Source organism: Aotus nancymaae, unplaced genomic scaffold (genome assembly GCF_030222135.1).
Source record: "Aotus nancymaae isolate 86718 unplaced genomic scaffold, 86718_ANA_hifiasm-v0.15.2.pri h1tg000058l, whole genome shotgun sequence".
Taxonomy (NCBI): Eukaryota; Metazoa; Chordata; class Mammalia; order Primates; family Aotidae; genus Aotus; species Aotus nancymaae.
Window position 1 is genome coordinate 29,025,607 of NW_026988472.1, and position 24,486 is coordinate 29,050,092.

A 24,486-nucleotide genomic window follows, 5' to 3' on the forward strand; every position below is an offset into this window, starting at 1 on the left:
TTGTGTATTTATTATTCCAGAGGACCCTGGAAACATGGCAACATAGGCAATTGCCTCATTTTCCTTTGTACCATTTAGCGCAAAACTGACAATCACTGAAAAAACAGTATATAAATATGAGGGCAGGTGCGGTGGCTCATGCACTTTGGGAGGACGAGGCGGTAGATCACCTGAGGTCAGGAGTTCAAGATTAGTCTGATTAACATGGAGAAACCCCGTTTCTACTAAAAATATGAAAAATTAGCTGGGCGTGGTGGTGGGCGCCTGTAATCCCAGCTACTCTGGAGGCAGAGGCAGGAGAATTGCTTGAACCTGGGAGGCAGAGATTTCAGTGAGCTGAGGTTGCACCATTGCACTCCAGCTTGGGCAACAAGAGTGAAACTCCAGCTCAAAAATAAACCAAAAAAATGGTGAAGAAATCTTTGTCATCTGTACTATTCATTGTCAGTTTGCATATGCTTCCCATATTGCTGCTTTATCTTATGTTTTTAAAAAATGAGCAAAAAGGAAAATAAAGTCTAACGTGCAGTTTAGGGAGCTCAATTTTAAGGACTCCAAATTCCTCTTAGATTGTATACATATTCATTGATGATCAGAAGCAAATACTAATTATGGTTTCCACAAAACAATATTTATTTGTTCACTTAGAGTAAAAATATTAGATGCATTACTATGAAATCAAAGTGCTTATGCATTTTTCTGTTGGTCTATACTTGGAATAAAAATCAGCCTATTTAAATATAGCTAAATAAACAAGATTGAAAAGACTGCTTGATGAATTTTAAAAACTCAGTACAGTTTATTATAACTGATCAGTCTAAACAGGAACAAATTGAGATTCACTTCAAACTACTGGGCTAGAAAACACAATTAAAGAGAGGCTCCTTACCTGTGAAAAAGTAAAACTGGCCTTTCAGTCCTGATTACAAGGTGAGAGAAAATGAACACTCTGATGGCATTGCAATCAGTGTTTGTAATTTGTAAGTGTTTGGAATACAATTCTAACATGGGTAGGTGTCGCTTTACAACTTTCAGGGGAAAATACCTACAGTATTGGCTCTAAAGCATCACACATATATTTCTACACAAAAGAGAAATTTACAAACTGAGCATTGAAAGAATATGAGCTGCTGCCAGTGATTATGCAGGTAACATTTTTTCCCCTCAATAAAACAAAGACAGGAAACACATTAGAACATTTTAAAAGAACAATAAAAGAGGTAACATCCTACCTCCATCCAACTCTTCAGCTCCAAAATGATTCCTGTAGAAGAGCATGATTTCTATCTTGTAACACTTGTAGATGGTCACCAAACATACAAGCAGCAAGAGGATAGCACCAAGCCCTCCAGCAAGTTCCACTGTGTACATTAGCTCTAGAAAGAAAAATAAAACACAATGGGGAATTATATAGTATTCACATCCAAAATCATAAATTAAATTCAATTTGATTTCACATTTTCCTGGATGAGATCAGATGTGGGTAATGGGTTAACACAACCCCTTTTCTTTTTGCATAAGAATTTGACCTTTTGATAACTTTCTAGCTTTGTTTCCTTGGTAACTAGATAAGGTGGTATGTGATAACTAAGTTGCTAAGCAACATTGCTTGTGGTAAAAATGAACCTTGGTTGGTAGCTTGCATTTGGACTAAGAGAATTGTAAATATCTAATTGGAAACTATAATATTGGGTTTACCAGAGTGTCATAACTCTCTTATATAAATATATCCCTTGGAGAGATCCTGGAAGCTATGCTTATGGGGTTGATAAAATAAATATTGGTTCCTGTGGATATGAAGTTTTTAAGCCAGGATGACATTTGCCCTCTCCCAATGCGAATCTTGATCCCTCTCACTTGAGCTGTCACCTGTGGGTTGGGGGCCAAAGGGAGGTGAGGGGTCAAACAGCATAGTTCCAGTAGAGCACTGTGGATTGTTGCATAGCATGTTAGGAAGACTAATGAATGCTGTCTGCTGACTCCTGCCAGGAGCAATGGCTCCTGTGCTATATCTCTCTGAATAGAGTGGTACCTAGGTGACCTACCATAATCTTGCAGGCTGAATGCTTTTGGGGCTTAAGAAGTACCAGGGTGGTCTACCATAATCTTGGAGGCTGAAAGCTTTTTGGCTTTAAGAAGTAGGCCTCCTAGTGGATGGGATAGTATATGAATTTGTTGGTGGTGGTCTATTTTCATTCAGCCATTTAGTTCTTTAAATTTTTATCTGCTTCCCCTTTTACCAGGCATGTTACTACATTCTATCCAAAAAAAGTAATTTTCTTGACACTCACTATATACAAGTTCTCCTTTTTCTATCAATATCTACATTAGAGCAAAACTTATCAGGAAAACTTGGGGGTAAAATATTTTGTTATGCTTTCATTCTTTAGAGCCATGGACATTGTAATAAAAATAAGAATACTGCTATTTAAATAGTAAGTCATCATGCACAGATTTTGAAACTCACTTTAACTAAGTGTTGTCCTTAATCATCATAGCCCAAATGTTGTTACTGATGGGTAGTCACCGTTCCCTGCAGTTGACAACTACCTTGAAAAGCACTAGTTTCCTTAATTACAATTAAATATAAACATTTCTGAAATTAAAGCTGTAAAATAATGCTGTTCTCCATTCCGTAATTCAGAATCCACCAGTAAACTATCTAATTTCATAACACAGTCAATGCAAGCTTAGACTGAGGACTTTAAAATAATCCATGGTTTTGCCGGTAACAAGTATCCTTAGATTATAAGATCACTCCTGAGTTCTCACAAATGGGGTGAGATCATGATGGGAATGGTGTAGTTTGAGTGAGAAATAATCTGAAAAGCATGGACATCATTTTCTCAGAAGAACACTGTGTATGTGTCTGTTTGCATGTGATGTTACTTTTCCTGTAATAATTACAGAAAAAAAAAATCCTCAGGCCGGGCGCAGTCGCTGACACCTGTAATCCCAGCACTTTGGGAGGCCAAGGCAGGTGGATCACCTGAGGTCAGGAGTTTCAGACCAGCCTGGCCAACATGGTGAAACCCCATCTCTACTAAAAGTACAAAAATTAGCCAGGCGTGGTGGTGGGCACCTGTAATCCCAGCTACTTGGTAGGCTGAGACGGGAGAATCGCTTGAACCCAGGAGGCGGAGGTTGCAGTGAGCCGAGATCATGCCACTGCACTCCATCTGGGGCAACAGAGCGAGACTCCATCTCAAAAATAATAAAAAAATCCTCATTCATATTTCCTATTAATCTAGCCCTTGATTTCTAATTCTATAGTTTATAAAAAACATATTAACTACTGTTGTAATCAAGTGTATTTTTCTGTAATTATTAAAATTAAATGGGAAATCAAAGAAAATCTTATTTAAAATGATTGAACTATATGCATTTAAGAAATAAAAAATAAAGTGAGATCAAATATTTTCAAGCCTAAGTAAATTAAGTGTGAAACACCGAAAAATACCTCCAGCAGCTTATCTGATTAACATTGTGAAGAACCACACAAGATAGTACTACAAAATTACCAGTAATAAAATACAAAAGGCTCCTCAGTATAATGTTTTCCCACTATTATATGAACAGAAAGGTGAGTGGCTAATACTGTGGGGATAGATTGGATCTCGTTCACTCAAGATAATAAACTCCACCATACACAGAAGCCTGTGTAAAATAACTTATGCCCACAGGGTGATTTATGCATCAGAAAAATACAATTTTAAATATACTGGACATAATGTGAGAAATAAGCATTTAGACAATGGCTTCTTTTAAGATGTTCTAATTTAGTATATTAAACACTTGGAATTTACCACTCAAAAATTTCTTGCATGAAAAAAGAAATGGAAAAATAATCAAGAACACTTAGCTTCCATTCCTAAACATTACTAGTGAGAGTACCCAATGATATTACCACATTGTAAGATGTGGGGTAATTTCTAATAAAATTAAATATAAATCTGCTGTATCAATAGCAATTCCACTCCTAGGTATTTGTCCAAGAGAAATATAAGCAGATATCTGCAAGAAGAGTTGTATGAGAATGCTCAGAGCAGTCTTATTTATTCACAGCAGCCACAAATGGAAATACCTAAATGTCCCATTAACAGGAAATGTTGAACAAAATATCATATGTTCATACGATAGAATATACTCAGCAATAAAAGTAAGATACACAAAACATGCATGACTCTCACAAAATTATGTTAGGAAAAGGAAGTCAGACACAAAATACTACTACCCTATGATTCTATTGAAATTATGCTCAAGAACAGACCAACATAATCCATAGTGACATAAATCAGAAAATAGATTCTTTGGTGATGACTGAAGGGAAAATTTATTGGAATGGGGCAAGAGGAAACTTTCTGGGGTAACAGAAATAGGTTTTGGTGTGGATACACAAGTGTTTGTATTTGTCAGAAGTCCTTTAGCCGAACACTTAGAGCTACATGCTTTATATTATGTTAATCATATTTCAGTTTTTTAAGAGAAAAACATAAGTTCTAACCAAAGGCCTATGCAGGAAGAAGTATGGGAAGAAAGCTGGGAGTCAGGAAAACTGCTCTGCTGTAGATAAGTACCGAGGCAGAGTGATTCTTTTATGGTGCCCCCAAGCAAATCCTTTGCATCTGGAGGCACTACACAGGGCGTGGGCATGTGGCATGACTTAAGTGCTCATATATAGTCAAGTAGCTTTGGAAATAACAAAAAACCTTTGCCTGAAACATAATCTGATTAACCCAATAAACAGAACTCTCATTTTCTCCAGGTGGTATTTATAATACTGGTTTCTATATACTTTTTTAATTTTGAGAAATTGAATACATATAAATTAGAGAAAAATTGTATGAAAATAAGCCCTTCTTATTTTTAGCAAAGTAATTACCCAAACATGAGTTACTCCCATTGCTAGATGTCATGAGCCATTCCAAAAATGATACACGTTACTTAGAATATGCTACTTAGCCAATCAACAGGGTTGTTTAAAATCTAATAAAAAAAAGAGAGCAGGGTTGGTGCAGCTTTGCAATTACAGAAACAGTCTTGTGTCACATGAAAAACTCCTTTAGGGCACAAACATATGAAAAGTTATATATGCTTAGAGAATGAGCAACAAGCAAGAATAATTCTTCTGGGCCATAGATAGTCATTTACTAATAATAGGAATACCAAAAAACAAGTCCAAAGAAACAGAATTTACAAGGAGCTAATTTATCCTGAGATTCTGAGAGCATCTCAGACTTTCCCCCAGAGACGTCTGTAGTATTACATTGCAGAAGCATGGTGTTCTTCTAATGTCCTTATAAAGAGGTCAGGAACAAAACGGAAATGTGTCTTTCCCCATGGTGCACAGTGCCTGCTCCTCAGTTACTACATTATTTCTATGCAAGAGTGTAATATACATGCCTACACATTATACATGTGTGCAACTTAATTTTTTTTCCATTTAAGTAAGTCACTTGGTTTATACAGCATATGTAAACTCTCTCAAAGAAAATAGTGCATCGGATTTAGCCTCTGTATTGTTTTGCTCCAAGCCAGATGGATTCATTAATACATGCGCTACCTATTACTGCTTATCCATTGGGTTATACAAAATTATTAAGGATTAAATTCTGTCACAGTTAAGAGAAATCATTTGGGCCTACTGCTGTATTTTATCTTTACGTTGCAATGTGAATGGTGTTGCCCCAGCAAATGTCATTTTTCCTTTGAAATGTGATCTGTTTTCAGCTCTAGTTCAAGTTGCCTGGAGTGGCAGCATTTAAAAAATAAAAAGATTCCATTTCAGCACAATTCAACATCTGAGGACAGAAGGAGAAAGTGCAGACCTTTTAAAATTGTTCAGCTTTTGTGTTATTTTGTTAAAATGATAGACTCTGCCCCTTTTAAGGGACTGAGACTGAATATTGAAAATTGTAAAGCAAAATTGCTTGGCAAAACCTAAGGAAAACTGGCATTTGGTTAAAAACAACAAATGAACAAGTGCCAAAGAGTTGCATTTAAGGGCACCAGCAATCATTTAGTTGCAGGCAATTAACAATAGTCCTTGAAAAGCTCCAGCACAGGCTAAGGGAAAACACATTGATTATTGCTGCAGTAGTAGACTGCTTTTGGAATAAATTGTTTCAATTTAAAACTAGATTTGCTACAAGCGTTTTGAGCAATGACTACAATATTTTCTTATCAAGACAGTGGGAGCAAGCAACCCCTTAAAAGAAACAGCTAATTAAAATAAAGCGTGCGCCATCTCTTAGTATATTGAATTACATTGCAAATAATAAATGCATTTGGTTTACACTGATCTTGCTGCAATTACCCAGTATACTATGGGAAACTATGTTCTTTTCTTGGTCTGTACCTGGTGTTATTGTTTGCAAACATTTTCTGCTAGAAATCTTCGAAAAGGTAAAGATTTTAACAAAATAAGTAAAAGTTCATATACATTTTTGAACTCTTCACTTGCAGTTTTTAGTCAATATCTGTATTTGATCTGTGTGTGTATGTGTGTGTGTATATATATGTGTGCCTATATATATACATAATCTTGCCAGAAGTATAACTGAAGATTTTAGATGGCTTACTTTTGTGTAGTTTATCCTAAAGTTGGTTCATTCATTATACAAAGTCTTTTGAAGTGTTCTTCCCTGATTTATATGCAGTAAAATGCAAGTTTGTGGGGAAATGTATGACAGACACTATAATGATACCAGTTTTTTCATTAGCTTCACCAAGTACATTTCTTTTTCTCTCATTGTGTTATAAAGAGCTGAAGTTTATAAGAATTTATCCATCCACATAAATTCATATGCATATTTATTTCTCTGGAGCAGTATAACTCATTTGTTCCTGGCAGGAGGATAATTATGCTCAGCCTACAAAGACACTCAACTCAATTCTACAATACATCAGTGCAATTTAAAAGCAGTTATATTTTTGGTGGGGCGGGGTAACACATTAACAAATCAAGCTGCTATTCACATAAAAGAAGAAACTGTTTTGGGAAAGTACAAACTAGTATGTAAGAATAACAGTTATGATCTTGCAAAAGTCCTTTTTGGAAATTCAGGGTATAAACCCTCAAAATTATAATAATAAAAATAAAAATGGTCTCTGAATGGAGCAGCCTAATCTGTATGACCAAACATTTGGGCAAAAGATAACCTCCAAAGTAGTATATTTTGCCATTTGGAAAGAGATTTTAGACAAAGCACCAAATTAACTTCTACTTACTGGCCAATCAAAATGCAACTATGGTTGTTGGCTAGGATCCATCATGAGAGCCCAGTTAAAGTGAGATCCCACAGGTCCATGGAACTTCATTGTTATGTGTTAATGAACTATTCAAAGTGAAAAATAAAATAAAATGCTAGAAGAGAAAATGTAGCATTCTCTTTACGTTGTGCTAGAGCCAACCCTTGGAATGTGCTTTTTTCTCTTTTGACTAGGTAAGAAGGGTGTTAAGCTAGTTTTTCTCTCTGCGAATTAATAAATATTCATAGGTGGTATGTTTTAAAAGATGAATTAAAATTAATAATGGCAGTAACCATATAAAGCAGGAATCCATGTGTTCATATGAGTTACAAATAAACCAACAAGAAGGGAAAGTTCTCCCTAAGAGCAGACTGTCAACTGGTAAATATGAAAGGAATGATATAGTTAGAAATTACCATTTTTCAGCCATCATAATAATTGATTCAGACAAAAATTATCAACAGACATTAAAATTATTGGTTGAAAATTTGGTGAGGCAGGATATTTACACCATCTCATCGTACCTCCCCACTGGGGGAAAATGGACGTTATTTTAAGGAAGTGACCAAATTTAACATCACCAATAATGGCACAAATTGACATTATCCGCCCCCTCCCACAGTATACTGCAATAAGAGGGCACAATATCATTTATGTAGTATAATAGCCAGAAACACACAAACATCAAAAAAAAATAATAATAAGGAAATGCCAGGCAAACCCAAACTGAGGGACAACTATAAAAAATTAAACCATTTAGCTTCTACTCTTCAAAAATGTCAATGTTATGAAAGACAAAGAAAAGCTGAGGAATCATACCAGAATAAAAGAGACTAAATGAGCAATTAAATGCAGTGCGTAATCCTGGATGGTAAATATGGTGTAAAGGGTATATACTGGGACAATTTTTGAAATTTGAATATAGACTATATCATAGGCAATGGCATTTTAAAATTTTGAATTTTCCTGAATTTGACAAATATATTTTGGTTATATAAAAAATTCTTGTTTTTAGGAGATTCACATTGAAGAATTTAGTTACAATGTCTACAATTTGCTCTCATGTCGTTTAGCAATAATACATTGTGTGTGTATACATGTAGTGCAGCTCTTTTTACCTACCTATATGTAGGAAGACAGATAAGGTAAATGTGGCAAATGTTATTAATTCGTGAATCTAGGTGGAGAAGATATATGAAAATTTATTATAAAGTTCTTATAATTTTCTGTAATATCTGCAGTTTGCATTCCAAAATAAAAAGTTAAATAGAAGTTCAAATTGTAAGATAATAATTGCAAGTGCTATTGTAAATAGAGTGTATTTTGGGTTGATTACCCTTGTATTAAAATTCTGTTATTTACAGTTATTGCACGCTAATCTGCACAAAGCCTTCAATTTCATCTTCCCAGAATATGTCTTCCCCCTGGACTTTTCTGCAGGATCTGTTAGCTGATTTACATTGCCCATGGAACAAAGTCTGATTTACATTGGCCATGGAACAAACCCTTTATATGGGTATTTAAGTTTCCTCATTCTTTTAATTGAAACAGCTAACTGACCTTTAGCCATAATCATCCTTCCAATGTAAATTAAATTTGATGTGAGGTTTTTTTTTTGTTGTTGTTGTTGTTGTTCCAAACCAGAACTTCTCCATTTGCCAAAACCCAACCAATCCTGCAAGGAAAGGTTAGGATCTGCACTTCTAATTGAACTTTTCCAACTAAAAGTGATTTTTTTCCTCTTTAGAACATGTATTTCCTGTTCCTTTTTTGTAACTTAGTATATTGAATTATATCAGAGTTAGTTTTGTTTATTGTTTTACATTATAAATAATGGTTTTATGTTAGGATCTTTGCTCTGGCTTCCCTCTGACTGGAGAGTATCTCCCCTAGATTTCTACATGCCTCTCTCTTTGCTTCTTCAAGTCTTTGCCCATGCAGCACCTTCTCAATTGGATACACCGACCACTCATTCCAAGTCACAAACTTGTGGCTGCATCTTGCATCCACTTCTCTTTATTTTTTTTATAATATTCACCACTATACAGCATAACACTTCATTTGCTTATCGATAAGTGTATTATTGTTTATTATTTGACTTCCACTGGGATTTAAATTCCAACAAGACAAGTTTTTTGTTGTCTTCTTTTTTTTGTCTATTTTGTCTGTATCTTTCACTAATTATCCCAAATACCTTGCTAACTATGTGACACATTAAAGGTATTCAATTAAAATAAATGACTGATTAGGTGATTAAGAACAAACCCAGTTTTGAATAAAAGGCTAGGTTTTATGTGTTTCTATTCTAAAATTCCAAGACTGTATCCGTGAGCCATTTTTCTAGTCAATGTATCATAAAGTTCAAGTAACTGATAAGATATAATTATATTGTTAATATTCAGTCCATTAAGTTGGGAATAAATTTTTAGTATATAGAAACATGATCAACTTCATAGTATAGATTTAAAAATTATTTTTCATTCACAAATTTAATGGTAATACAGTCTTGTATAGACTTACATAACTAAGAAAGTTGTATTCACTTGGCATTTGGAAATCAATCACGTACTTCTTCACAACTTTGATACTGCTATTCAACTTTTCTCACTCACTAATTCATACCATTTCTATTTGTTTTATAAATGCCTTCTATGTACCAGGTACAGTGCTTTTGAGTTCTAGTGATAAAGCGATGGATGAAATATGTTTTTGCCTTAAAGGTGCTCATGTCTAGTTTCAGAGTCAGGCATGTAAGCGGATATTTAATAAAAAAATAGTAAAAGCTGATATTTACTGAGCACTTAAGTGTCACTGTGCTAGACCTTTTTATATAAATGTAATAAATACTACATTATACGTATCAAAATCATGAGCCAGATGAGAAATTCACTTGGGATGTCTGTATTTCTGTGTGTTTCTGTTAGAGACAGGGGTCAGACATTGAGTGACACAATGCAGAAGTAGCTGCAAAGGATTTTGGCAAGTAGTTTGGTCTGGAGCACTGGGACAATGAATGCCTGATGTGATAGGTGAAGGTAGGCAATCTCATGCTTTGATTTCTCAGCTAGAATATGTTGTTTATCTTTTTTTTTCTCTTTTCAAAGTAAATAGCATTTACCTTTTCAATAAATATTTGTTTGAGGATTCATGGAACCCATTAAAACAGGTTTTGCAAAGGTAGGTCAGAACAATAGGACAATGATTCTCTCTTGGGAGATATTGCCATATATTTTCAAAATGTATACAGTGAAGTCACTAACACAGACAGAGCTTTATTGCAGAAAACTTTTCCCCTTTAGATTATAAAGGCAGTGTTTGAAATATTTCTATCTAAAGATGATAATGTGAGATGTACACAGACCGTTATGTGTGTTTGCACACACATACATGTACAAAGTATTCAGATGGGGTTTCCTTTATCTCAGAACTCAGAAGATTAAGTATGATGGGGAGAAGACAAACAAAGAAGGAAGATACTATTATAATAAAGAACAAAAAGGGCTTCAGGTGACCGGCTTAGAAGACAGGGCTATTGTATATCAAGGTGTCAAACTTCACTGATGCCTAAAAGAAAATACCTTAGAAAAGTATTGCTTTCCCTCTACTAGGAATTTCCTTCTTAACATGTCATACAAATAGACAGGCACAGATGGAATGTTACAAAACATCTCTTGAGAGAAAATTGTCAGAGTGAAGGTGGCATTGCCATTTTACTCCTTGTTAAGCAATGCAATGTTTATCCTGAAAGCAATTTTCCTCAAGAGGATATATTGTCACAGTTAGAACAATTTGGTCTTCCGTTGGGAATGCTTTGGATGTGCCAAAGAACCCAGAACATCTGGACTGCCTAGATAACCAATAGAAGAAGCCATGTTTTCTATAGAAATATTGAACTCTTCTAAACAAATATAGTATGATGATTTATAGTATATTTGATGGAAATACATTTAGAAAATATTGTGCACACATATAAACTGATTGTATTGCAATATACAAATGGGATGCATTAATAAACTTCAGAATTTTATATTATTTTAATATTCTTTCTTTAGGGGTTTAATGTATTTCTGACCTATTGAAAGCATTAGAATAAAATGTGTGTGGCAAAATTTGTTGGTAATAGTTTATCTCTTCAGACAAGTTTCATTCAAAATCTCAGTGATTCCAGAGTTACAGAGTATTAAAGCAAAAACCATATGCTGGCTCATTTTCCCCAATGGGAATAACAGACAAATATGTTTTTCTCTATGCTGAATGTTTATGAACACTTCTGAATTCATAAACATCCTGAAGAAAATAGTGATAAATTTGCCTTTCTTTCTCATTTTGTAAAGAGATGCTTTCAAGACTCTATTAATCTTTAAAAAAAATTTCCCCCCCATTACAATCTATGAAAACATGAGCATGTTTTGGGAGCTACCAATAGGAGACCCTACCATTACTTGCCTTATCTAAAAGGAACAGTAAATGGTTCCTTAAACCATGACAAACTTGAAGTCTGTGGCTCACATATGACCTCTGTACTGGGATTCATGAAGGGCTTGTCCTCAATAATGAATTATCTTTTACCAAAATAGCAATAACATGGCTCTCACAAAGAATAGGGCACTATCTTATCACCTCACCCTTGTATTAATTTTCTGTGTATGAAAATTATCAGTGGCTTGAGAAAATAATGTAGAAGTAAAGGTGTCCCCAAAAATGTTGTTTTATAAAATAGACAAAGTAAGAGCAAGAGTATATATTCAAGCAAATAGATTTCAATATACTTGAAAAATGTGTAAATAACTTGATTTTATAGCAGAGAGTAATGGCAGGCTTCCTATAAGCATTTTAAAAAATATTCAGTAGCTATGCCATAATAGATTTATTTTTTCTCACTTTTCTTCTGACTCTATAAAACATGCTTTTAGTAAAGAATTTGAAAAATGCATAAGAATGATAAGAAATTAAAGATCACTGTTAATACTTCACTAAATTTTTTAGTACATCTCTTTCTAATGTATTAGATTTTCTGTACCTTTAACATAGGCAATTGATCTATGGATTTTAATACTAATACTACAAAATAGCTTATATTTTGCCTTTTATTCTGGACAGTTTGGAATGGAGTTTGTCCAATGTGGTTTGCAAGCTATGTTCTGCTAAGAGTTCTCTTGATAACCACTTTAGCCTAATTATTTATTTATTTGCCTATCTGTTTATGCAATTATCATTTAAAGATGCCTGGTTCAGCAAGGCAAATCTAACAGGAATTTTTTTAACAACACTGTGGAGGAGCTTTTCTCTTCATAAATAATACTCAGTTTTGGCAACAGTTTATGAATATTCACATAAAATGTGGAGTCAATCATCTGATTTTAGAGGAGGCAAAAATTTCAGATTTCATTTTGACTAATTGCATTGTTTTACAAATGAAGAAAGTAAACTAATATGTGAACAGCCAACAGAAGAAAATGTATTTAATGTATTTTAATACTGCCAATTTTTATGTGACTACTGAATTGCCAGTGGCAGCAGTCTACTCAAGAAGCCTAACCAAATAGAATTTTACTGTGGTATCTTTTGTGTATTTATTTAAGCTGCTTTCAACTTTAAGGTATTTAAATGTTATAGACATATTTGTTTGTTTGGGGAGAAATAGAAATGTACCCAAGAAGCTGTGAGTCATTATCCTGAAATTGTGGTGTGGTATAAATAAATTTTTAAGTCATATTCATTTTATATTACATACTGAGTAGAATTATAATTCTAAACTGATTTAAGTTAGGCAATTTATGTTTAATATTTTCAGGCTTTGAAAATGGCCTCTTCCACTTTAGTTTGCATGAATTTGGCAACCATTATAAGTCAGTACTTTGAACTGCAGTTGCATATCATAAAAAATTGTAATTTCTACTTTGCAGTTACAGGAACTTGCCATCTAAAGATCTGAGTCAACTTTTCAAACACTTAAGCCATAAGAAAATCCCTAGGAAGAGCACATTTCACTTTCAAAACTGGCAAAATGAGGCACAACGTCTAACAAACTCTGAGAATCTGTAAAATCTGACAAATGGTCTAATATATATCATTAGTCACTCAGTATCATATATGTTCTTTGAAGATTCCCACAGTGGGGCTCAGGGGCAACTAGATTACTAATATTAAAACTAAAGAACAATGACACAAAGAGACTGGCTCTAGGTCACACAAAGCCAAAGAGGCAAAAACAAAATACTCTCAAGTAACTTTCTATTTTTTCCTCACAGTTCAGAATTTCTCACTTTTCAGTCAATTCTCATTCATATCCTGTTTTGGTTAATAATTTGGAGGTGGTTTTAAAAATGACCTTTGTGTGCTTTCCTAAATATACTACAGGATTTTTTTTTTGAATTAAAAATGAACTCTATTTTATAGCATTTAAATATCCACTTTTAATTTACCCAAATCGGCCTCCCAATATATTATTTTTCATAGACACATGCTAAAAATAGAACGTGCCCTAAAATTAGAGACAAGAAGTTAATGTATTTCCCACAGATGGAAAATGTAATTCTCAACACTAAAATCTAATACAAGGTATCATGGTAATTTATTGGAAATCAACACTTTTTTTCCTACTATATGACCTGAGGTAGTAGTTAGCATTTTTTTATGCGTCATGTCTAATTTCTCACTTTACTGACCTGGTTGTCAAAGTTTGACATACAGGAACTTCTTATGAAAAGTTATAGCTTGCATTTTATGACCCAGTTGTGCCATTTCTCTACCAAATGCAGGAATTCGCAGCCATAAAAATGCACAGCTATCTCCCTCTTCCAACAGTGCTGTTTTAATGCTCCAGAATGGTGGTAGACTTCCTTCTGGCAGCAGTTGAGTCAACTAGTAAGGATGCCTAACCCAGTGCTTTACTCATAGCTGGCACTCAATACATATTTGTTGAATTGGAATGATTTATCGCCTTTTCATACAACAGCATTATATAAATTATCTCTTTCAAGCAGCCTGCAATGAAGTGAGATTTGGAGTAGTATATGAAGTATTGTCAATCAACAGGTTGTGTTGACACAGAAATAATGAAAATTGAAGGTGGTTCTGAGAAGGAGTGAGTGGTTGTTGGTAGGCGGTGGCTAGGAATATACTATCTTGTTTGGAATCTGTGATCAAACAAGTGGAATTTAGCTGTGTACTAGATGATTTCTGTGAGCTTCTTGCAAATGTTTTAAACTTAATTATTTTTTCTAAACTGCCTGTTTATCATTTTTCAATACATAGATATAAGTTCCAGTGGATTCCTTCTGCCCTCACTTGAGTAGACTGCTGCCACTGGCAACTCAGTAGTCACATAAAAATTCTCAGTATAGGAGGCTGAGGCAGGAGAATTGCCTGAACCCAGGAGGCGGAGGTTGCGGTGAGCTGAGATTGCGCCATTGCACTCCAGCCTGGGTAACAAGAGCAAAACTCCATCTCAAAAAAAAAAAAAAAAGAAAAGAAAAAAAAATTCATAGTATTCAAATACATTGTCTACTGTTGACTATTCACAAACTAGTTTCTTCATCTGTAAATATACTTTTGTTGTATAGCCTCTGTTAGATGCTACTCAGATGTCTGTTAACATGAATTAAACTTTTGAATTCGTAGAGATGGTTTTAACCAGCCTGTGTTGCTGTGGTCTTTCTTTTATCTTTCTTTCTTTTTCTTTCTTTCTCTCTCTTTCTTTCCTCCTTCCTTCCTTCCTTTCTTTCTCTCTCTCTCTCTGTCTCTCTCTCTCTGACAGAACCTTGCTCTGTCCCTAGGCTGGAGTTCAGTGGCATGATCTCAGCTCACTGCAACCTCTGCCTCCTGAGTTCAAGTGATTCTTCTGACTCAGCCTCCTGAATAGCTGGGATTACAGGCATGTGCCACCATGCCCAGCTAATTTTTGTATTTTTAGTAGCGACGGGGTTTCACCATGTTAGCCAGGATGGTCTCAAGCTCTTGACCTCATGATCCACCCACCTCGGCCTCCCAGAGTAATGGGATTACAGGTGTGAGTCACTGCACCTGGCCCGCCCGCCCTTCCTTCCTTCCCTCTCTCCCTCCCTCCTTCCTTCTCTCCTTCCTTCCTTCTCTCCTTCCTTCCCTTCCTTCTCTTTCTTTCTCTTTTCTTTCCCTTTCTCTCTCTCTTTCTTCCTTTCTTTCCTGTTTTTGAGGTATATCATTGACCAATAATATGTGGCAGTTCAATTAACATACCATGTCCATCCTTTCTTACCACACTTGAGAGTTAGCTCAATACAAGTAAGTGTTCAAAACAGAAAATCAGCAGTATTTACTGTTCACCAGACGTCTTTTTCCTCCTTATGTTATTTGCACAGGTTGAGATTCAATCTATTTGCATAGGCTAAAACATATATGTATATCCATATATATGTCATTGAGACATTCCTAAGTGTATTTCCTTTTCAAAAATTAGATATATAGGAAATGGTTCCACCAGCGAGGGGTCTCTTCATTTAAGAGATTAATTATTTTAATACTTGATTAAAATGCTCTCTCAGACATCTCTCTGAGTAGCAAATGTGTTATATAGCACAATTCGTTGAATAGGTGAAGCAAGTAACCTCATTAAGAGTAGAGGGTGAGGGCAATGAACCGCTGTTCAAATAGGTTCAAAGGTGTTGACCATGTAAAAAGAATGAGGCAATTAATTAAAAATAGTCCCACTGACTGACTCTACTCAGATTTCATTTCTTTCTCATGGAAACAGTGAGTTCAAGACAACTAGTTTCTCTTTACCTCTTAGAGGTTACCAAGTTAATTAGAAAAATCTATTGTCTAGGCAAGGACTTTGGTATGCCAGCTGTGGTTCATAGATCAAGAATGGCAGCATCAATAAGGAACTTGATTGAAATTCTAATCTTGAGTCCTACCCTAGACTAATGAATTGCTTGTTAACAAAGTTCCTGGGTGATTTGTACATACTGTAACGTTTGTGAAGCACTGGTCTAGGGGCTTTTAGTTGACTCTCTAAGCATGGAAACAAGTAACCTAACTTTAGTCAATTCCTAAGGCATAAGAATAGCCATTCTGTTGACCTTGAAGTCACATTTGGTATAATGTTGGAAGGTTTTCAAGATTAAAATACTTGTCCTTCTATTTTGAATTTCGCTACATTGAGCGGCTTGAGTGTTGAAATCATTTCCAGGAAGGGATTGAGTTTTTGATACCTATACTATAGAGCAGTGGTTGTCAACCAGGAGCAATTTTGACCTCTGGGGATATCTGGCAATGGCTGGAGACATTTTTGGTTTTCATAACTGAGGAAGGTACTATTGACATTTAGTGGGCAGAGGCTAGGAATGCTGCTAAATGATCTACAATGCACACAGGACAACCCCCACAACAACAAAGAATTATCCAGCCCAAAATGTCAGTAGTGACAAGATTGAGAAACGTTGCTCTAGACAAGGTTTAGATCACTAAGAATACATTTAATCAGCCCATTCATCACATTTACTAAGTGGGTTTGGTACTTTGAAGCATATAAGAGAGAAATACAAGTTAAAGATCTGTATCAAGTATTTAACAGTTAAGAAAACAAGCATAAAACTCAACAAAGCAAAAAAGGACTTCCAGTGACGATAATCATGCATAATTAAATATTTAAGAGCTTTGACTCACATGAATGATCAAGAGGAATGATTAAAGACTAAAGAGTTTGTTATTCTTGGCCCTTGACTTTGGTTTTGTCTAGGATCACCCTCTTGTCATTTATTAATTGAGAAAAAAAGTTAATCATCAGCAGATAATGGTCCTTTTCTTTTCTAACAAAGATGCTTGGTTATTCTTGTTCACAGAGAAGAAAACTGTGTGACCAAATGGCTAAAAGCCCAAACAATGTTACATAACATACCTCTATATTATAACTGATTAGCAAAAACTAGGATCAAAAGGTCTTCAAAACATTTCACAGTTGAGGCAAAAAATAACTTGGGGTTAATCTCATTTAAATAAGATATTCTATGTCTAAGGAAATAGTCAGCTGAAGTGGTTAATAGTCACGTCTGCAACTTTGGCAGCAATCAATAGCCTTGTTGGAATATCCATATTAAGAAGCACACAGGGAGTTGGGCACAGTGGCTCATGCCTGTAATCCCACCACTTTGGGAGAGTGAGACAAAGGGATCACTTAAGCCCCGAAGTTCAAGACCAGCCTGGGAAACATAGGGAGACTCTGTCTCTACATTTTTTTTTATAGCCAGGTGTAGTGGCATGCACCTGTAGCCCTAGTAACATGGGAGGCTGACGGCAGAGGATTGCTTGAACCCAGGAATTCAAGGTTGCAGTGAGCCATGATCACACCACTGCACTCTAGCCTGGGCAACAGGGTGAGAACTTGTCTGTAAAAATAAACACAAATAATAATAAAAGAAGTGAGTGCAGAAGTACAAAATCATTAGTATTGGACAATTTACGCAACTGGCATTCATGATAGTCTCCAATGTTTGGTTATTTGTTTTGGCATTAGCTACCAAGAAAACATACAATATTGGAGTCAACTATTTAGATGTCTTACACGAATGAGGAGAAGAGAGGCCAAAAAAAAATGTTAAAGGACAGAAGAAATTTTTGACTACAAAATGTCAAATCTTATCCAAGTAATTTGTCAAACTTGTTGGCTTTTATGTAGAGATGCTGCAGCAACATTACTAAAATTCCTTAATATTTTGGCACTTCATAAGCTAAGACTCAGTAAAAGTATCCTTGACATCAACTCAGCTTTTAATGGGTCATTGTCTTTCTAGGGAAATGCTGCCATACCAACAGAGAGGTAGGATATTTTTATTTCTGAGCGAGGTTTGGCTTTAACATATTCTGAAATCAATGGTCAAAGATGTCAAACGGCCAGCCCCCAAAAAAGTTTGCATCTTCCTATGATCTAACTGTAACTCTCAGTAAACAAATTCACCAGGCAAATACTAACAAGGATGGGGCACATGTTACAAGGATGATTCATTACAAGGAGGGCTAAAGGAGTCCACTGGGTTTAGATTCATTTGGCTTTAAAACAATGCATCCTAAATGATGTGCACTTAATTACATTACTAAAGGTATTTTTAGGTCTAGGGAGTTTATTGAGCAAGTCTAATTTCTATTGATTACATTCTTTGAAGAGATAAAGAGAGTACACATAAGAAATAAAATGGGTTAGATGGGAAATAAAGAAAACCTAGATGTTTATCATTATTAACTAGTGCTGAGTCTCTCAGATAGATACTATGCCAGTTCCCAAACTAATTTTTGATTAATGAATTGCCATATTTTGTAATCCATATAAGTAAACATAACCTTTCAGAGCAGGATTGCTAATGAACATCCCCAATGTGACAAAGTGAAACATTCACTAGGAAAGCACAATCATACATTAGGAATGTTTAATATCAGTGTTATTTAAAAAGTAGTTGATGGCATTCCAAATTATATTGGTCCTTATTTCCTGTTCATTTAATTTTAATTTTCATGCCTGTAATTTTGGCTAGCACAATGCCAGGCACATAGTAGGTTCTTAGTCATCATTAAATGCATGAATAAATAAACAAAATTATTCTTTAGGACAGTACATTCAAACCAAAGTAAATCTATTACAAAGTCAAATTTAGAATTGATGGAACAAAATTGCTAGAGCTAAAGCTGATGATTTTAATGAAAGATGAATTAGAATTGAGGGAATTTTTAATAGAACACACAGTTGCTGCATCCTTCATTACCCAGAGTATCACACAGTTAGAGCAAGGAAATCTTGTAATAGCTTGTTAACATTTTTGGGGAGCTAAGTATGTGCCAGACACTGTGATAAGTATTTACACATATGAGTTCATTGAATCCTCACAGCTGCTCTATGTGAGAGATCTTATTGCTATTCCCATTTTATAGGAGAGAAATTTGAATCTCAAAGTGATTAGGCTATTTGCCCCAGATAGCACAGCTAGTAAGAACAGAGTTGGGTTTTGAGCACAGCCAGCCTTACTCCTAAGTCCATGCCCTTAACCATGATGATATTAAACATGCCTATACTGTGAGGTCATTCAGAATGAAAGTAAAGACAGAAGTCACAGAGAGTGAATAAGGAATCTGAGACAGCCTGATGGGTACAAGAATGTCTAGGCCTGAGGTCAGAGCACAGCTGCTGGGTATCTACCTGTAGTATCATTTGTGTCAGAAAAATGGAAAATGTAAAAAATGGAGTGAATAGGAAAGATCACAGGTTTGGAGGAAAACTGAATGTCAGTGCTCAGTGCATGTTGAGACAGGCAGTAGCAATCAGAAAGTGTATCTGGGTAAAAGATTCAGAGACTCAGACATGGAATTCAATCAAGTACGGGCAATAACAAGAAGAAATAACTCAGTATCTAATTTGTCAATGCCTAACTTTGATTATTTTTGAAGTCAGGATCTAACGCTCCAGCTTGCCAGGCCAGGGACTAGCAAAGAGGACTGAATAGAAGCTCTGGCAGGAGTGAAGAGTAAGGAGCAGGGCAGTCATAAAACAATATGGAACATGGGTCTTGCCCTTTCATTCTCTGTCCTTGTCTCGCTGCATATTCTAGTGCTCTGAATAGTAAGTGAAATATATCTATATTGCATGTCCAGTGAGATTCTGATGATCCTAGCACCTTTCCTGGCTGCAGGAATTGGCAACTTTGGATATTCTCGAGCAAGATTTTTCTATGGTCAAATTTCTTGGTAGATTTTCAGCAAGCTTTCATGGGATTATGATTCTTTTATGAAGATAAAAAGCTGACCCAGAACATAGTCTAGCTCAAATATAGCTGAATTATTTATTATAGTATCCCCTTGGCATTAAGGAAGACACATTTGATACAAGGGAGCAATGTTTCAAAGAATCCATACCATCCATTGGAGGGCTCTGAAATCATTTTATTATGTCAATGATACTGAACAAAAGGTAACAGTGAAGGAAAAATTGCTTAGATAACTTCGGCAAAGGAATGTCCTGGAAGGTTTACCTGTCAGAAGCAATGACAGCTTGTGGTGTACAAGATCAGTATTCAATAAATGTTTGAACATGTCTCTCTAGGGAGGTTTTAAAAGGAAAGGCTTTAAAGGTTTCTAAGTTAAGGAATTTATGAGTCAATGGCAGAAAAATATAATTAATAGTGAAGCCTCCCAGTTCCTCATGTAAGCCTTAGTATTCTGAGTAATATAGCAACCCACCTGATAATTACATCATTGCTAGCCTGAAAGACATTTGACTTTTTAGGGTCTCTATGATCAAAGTCCTAAACCTATCAGTTCGTACATGCTGTGTACTGTTCTCCTGAACCTCGCAGGGCTGGTGAAGTTCAGGTTATGTCATATGTGAATGAAAGTCCTTTTTTTCCCACCAAGATGAGAGGGATAGATCATTCCACATAATCAAGATTTCCCTTAAGAGCAGGAAATTGCATCCATTGGTTTCTCTGAATTGATGACTCATTTGCTGCAGCTCCCTTAAAAGGAAGGCTACATTCAGTTTAAGAGGAACTTTTGAAGTACAGGTCTTGGAAGGACTTTTTTTCTTTTGGCTTGTTAATGCTTTTATTTCTTAAGAATAAAATTCTGGGCTGGGCGCACAGTGGCTCACGCCCATACTCTCAGCACTTTGGGAGGCTGAGGCAGGTGGATCACGAGGTCAAGAGTTCGAGACCATCCTGGTCAACATGGTGAAACCCCGTCTCTACTAAAAATATAAAAATTAGCTGGGCATGGTGGTGCATGCCTCTAGTCCCAGCTACTCAGGAGGCTGAGGCAGGAGAATTGCTTGAACCCAGGAGGCGGAGGTTGCGGTGAGCCAAGATCGTGCCATTGCACTCCAGCCTGGGTAACAAGAGCGAAACTCCGTCTCAAAAAAAAAGAATAAAATTCTGTTGGCATAAATGCATGTTTGAAAAACATACCAAAAGACTTAAGTATTGAAGAACACTCTAACATTGACCACATTTTTTTTTTCATGTTTAGGGAATCAAATATACTGGAAAAAATTTCAAATAATTTTTTTGATTCTCCATTTATTTTTTCTGGAAATGGAAGGTTTCATAGCTTTGGGCAACTTAACCTTAAGCTACATATGCTAAAAATAGCCTGGAGTTTGTTTGATCCCTTCTTGGCTGTGTGCCTCTCTGCAAAACCAGAGCTTTAATAGTTTTATCCTTAGATACAATTTATTTTCCTCCCCTTCTCCTTTGATTCCTACTTAACTGTTACCCCTTGCCCCAAAAGGAAATACATGTTGTCCAAGTCCACACATTTTTATGTGCCCTATATCTTCTCTCCCCTAACTCCATTTTTGAGAAATAATTCAAACTCTTTAATTAAAGCACATTCAATGGAGTGACCAGAATGGTGAAAGTATTTCACTAATACAAGTGAAGAATGAGTAAAAGAAGCTAAAGAGGCTGTATCTAGTGAAGTAAAAGTTCAGCAGCTCATGGTGACTGCTGGCTGAAACTAGTGAAGTAAAGGTCCAGAGGCTCATGGTGACTGTCATCAAACATTTGAAGGGCTGTCTTGGGGAAGAATCATTAAAAGTACAGAACTAGGGTCAATGTATAGACAGACAGTGAAATGGAAATGCTTTCTAACAGATTTTTCCAAAGATTAAATGGGCTTCCTTGAGAGGGAATGTGATCCAGTATAAGCTGATAGATCACTTCAGAAGATGATATGGCAGGATAAGAAGTTCCATTACACAACACTTAAGTTGCTTTTAACTATGAGAAGCTATTTCTGTTCTTGTATGTGTATGATATTTCTACTAAAATCCCTTCTTTCATTGGCCATATACTAAAGTATAGAAAGAAACAATCATATTGCTAGCTGCTGCATACCTTTCCCCTTGACTCACATCCCTAAAAAGTAGACTATTTTAATATCATAGTCACCTTGACAACAGAGGTGTCTATTTTAATAGCATTCAGTAATATTATTCAAAGGGAATCTATTGCCCAATAAAGTAGGGGGAACAGCCTTCAATGTTCTCTTTCTTTTCAAACCTCAAAGAGTCTAGGATTAAACACGGGCTTTGAAATTAAAATCGTTGTAAATTTGCTGAGTAAGTGAACATCAAGTGTGCTTGTTCCAAAGAGTAGAAAGTTTTAACTTAGCATAATGTAGAAAAATATATTTTTCTCTTGTAATATACATAAATAATTTTACTAACAGGCATGGCTCACATTTTACAGTTGTCTCTTATTTTAAACAATTCAATATACATTTAAATGCATTTAACCCTATCCAAAAGCTGATGGGGTGCTATAGAGGCCACAGATATTAAACTCACCCACAACCTATCTTACTTAAAAATGCATTATTATTCATCATGGGAGGATATTACACATATAAAAATTATCTGAGGCAGAAACAACATGCCAAAAAATACTGCAGTGGGGAATTCACCAGACAGTTCTTGTACTAAAGCAGCAAACTTCCACTAAGAAACACAACCTTTGACTTAAAACCATTTATTATTTTTATTTTATTTTTTTATTTTTAAGAACCTAGTATCTATTTCTTTTCTTTTTTTGTTTTTTGTTTTTTTTGAAACAGGGTCTCACTCTGTCACCCAGACTGGAGTGCAATGGCGTGATCTCAGCTCACCGTAACCTCCACCTCCCAGACTCAAGTGATTCTCCTGCCTCAGCCTCCCTAGTAGTAGCTGAGATTATAGGCTCGCACGATTACCGTTGGCTAATATTTGTATTTTTACTAGAGAATACCGGCCACAATGTTGGAATGTTGGCCAGGCTGGTCTTGAATTCCTAACCCCAAGTGATCCATTTGCCTTGGCCTCCCAAAGTGCTGGGACTACAGGCATGAGCCACTGTGTCTGGCCCCTAATATCTATTTCTAATAATAATAAATAGCATTCAACAACTTTCCTTGTGTAGGCTCTGTCAAGCTCTTCACATTTTTGTCTTATTTTATTCTTACAACATACTGAGGAGTTGATACTATTCTTTTCCCCATTGTATATATCAGAAAACTAGAGCTTAGGGAAGTTAAATGCTTTGTCCTAAGTTATACAGTTGATATTAACGAAGAGCAAGGAATCCAAATTTGATTTTAGAGACTGAGTTACTTGCCCATCCACTGTGCTGTTTGCCTTGGTGGCTCTAATACAAATATGATTCTTTTATTTAGGATAACTTTGTGGAGAAAAACAAAATTTAATTTGTTTCTTGGTTCCCAGTGATTTTTCTCCCATCATACATTCAGTTGATCACTCAGGCTTAGAAGGTTACACTCACCCCGTTTATGAAGGAGAACACTGGCGTGTCGACGTCCATTTCCATTTTCAACATAACAGGAGTAATTTCCCAAGTCACCTTCTTCCACAGAGTCCACAATTAATGAGATGGAAACTTCCTGTTCCCCAAGATGCTCCTTAAGAATTCTAAGATATAAAGCAACAAAACAAAACAAAAATCCACACAAACATACACATACACAAACAAAAAAGAAATGTAGATGAATCTGAATCTGATGTAAAAATACCTACAAAATCTGTGCGTCAAATTTGGCTAGGAATTGATGCTATGTTAATTAAATGATATCATGCCCTTTTCTTCTTCACTTCTAATGAGGAAGCCTGTCTTTGTAGATGCTAATGAAGTTGCAGTTAATTATCTCCCTTAGCAGGACAATCATGCTGTCATAATAAAGAGGTGAGAAAGACCTTGAAGAAAAAGTTTACGAATTGCTTTCCCTTTAAGAAGAAATATTATGTAAGTTGAGATAAAACTTCTAATGTCTCAGGCTGAAGGTCTAATTACATGTCAGATCAATATTTTAAAAAAGAAAGAAAAGAAAATTTCTGAGCTATTTTGACATTTTAGTTGAAATTTTCAGTCTGACTTATGTTCATGATACTAACAAATTGCCTGTTTTTGAAGAAATGTGAAATTATAAACCTGTAGACTAAAAGTTCTGGTAAAGTATTAAACTCTAACATTTAAAATTAATGAGAAATGCTCACTAACCTCACTGTCATCTCTGTTTAACATTTTTTAAATGCAGAATTAAAGTTAACCACCTTTCTAGAAACTTCCTTGAATACACACAAAGCCAGAGGGGGTAAAGGTTAGGAGGGTCATTGTCTTTCCTTTATTTTAGCATTTCATAGACCATGCGTAAAATATAAGAGTAAAGTTTTAAATACAAAAAACAGCAGATAAATGTTTCAGTACATATTGGACAATTGTCCATCTGGCC

At 35.5% G+C, this 24,486-nt stretch overlaps 1 protein-coding gene across 2 annotated transcripts in view; it reads right to left on the reverse strand.

Annotated features, from left to right (window-relative positions):
* The window catches only part of IL1RAPL1 (interleukin 1 receptor accessory protein like 1), a 1,316,763-nt gene that overhangs the window by 18,293 nt on the left and 1,273,984 nt on the right, over positions 1-24,486 (reverse strand). For both annotated transcript variants that reach the window (XM_012448862.2, XM_012448863.2), the window contains exons 8-9: positions 23,523-23,668; positions 1,233-1,376 (exon numbers count right to left, since the gene is read on the reverse strand). In XM_012448862.2, the coding sequence (XP_012304285.1) occupies positions 1,233-1,376; positions 23,523-23,668 (290 nt within the window). The remainder of the gene's footprint in view (positions 1-1,232; positions 1,377-23,522; positions 23,669-24,486) is intronic.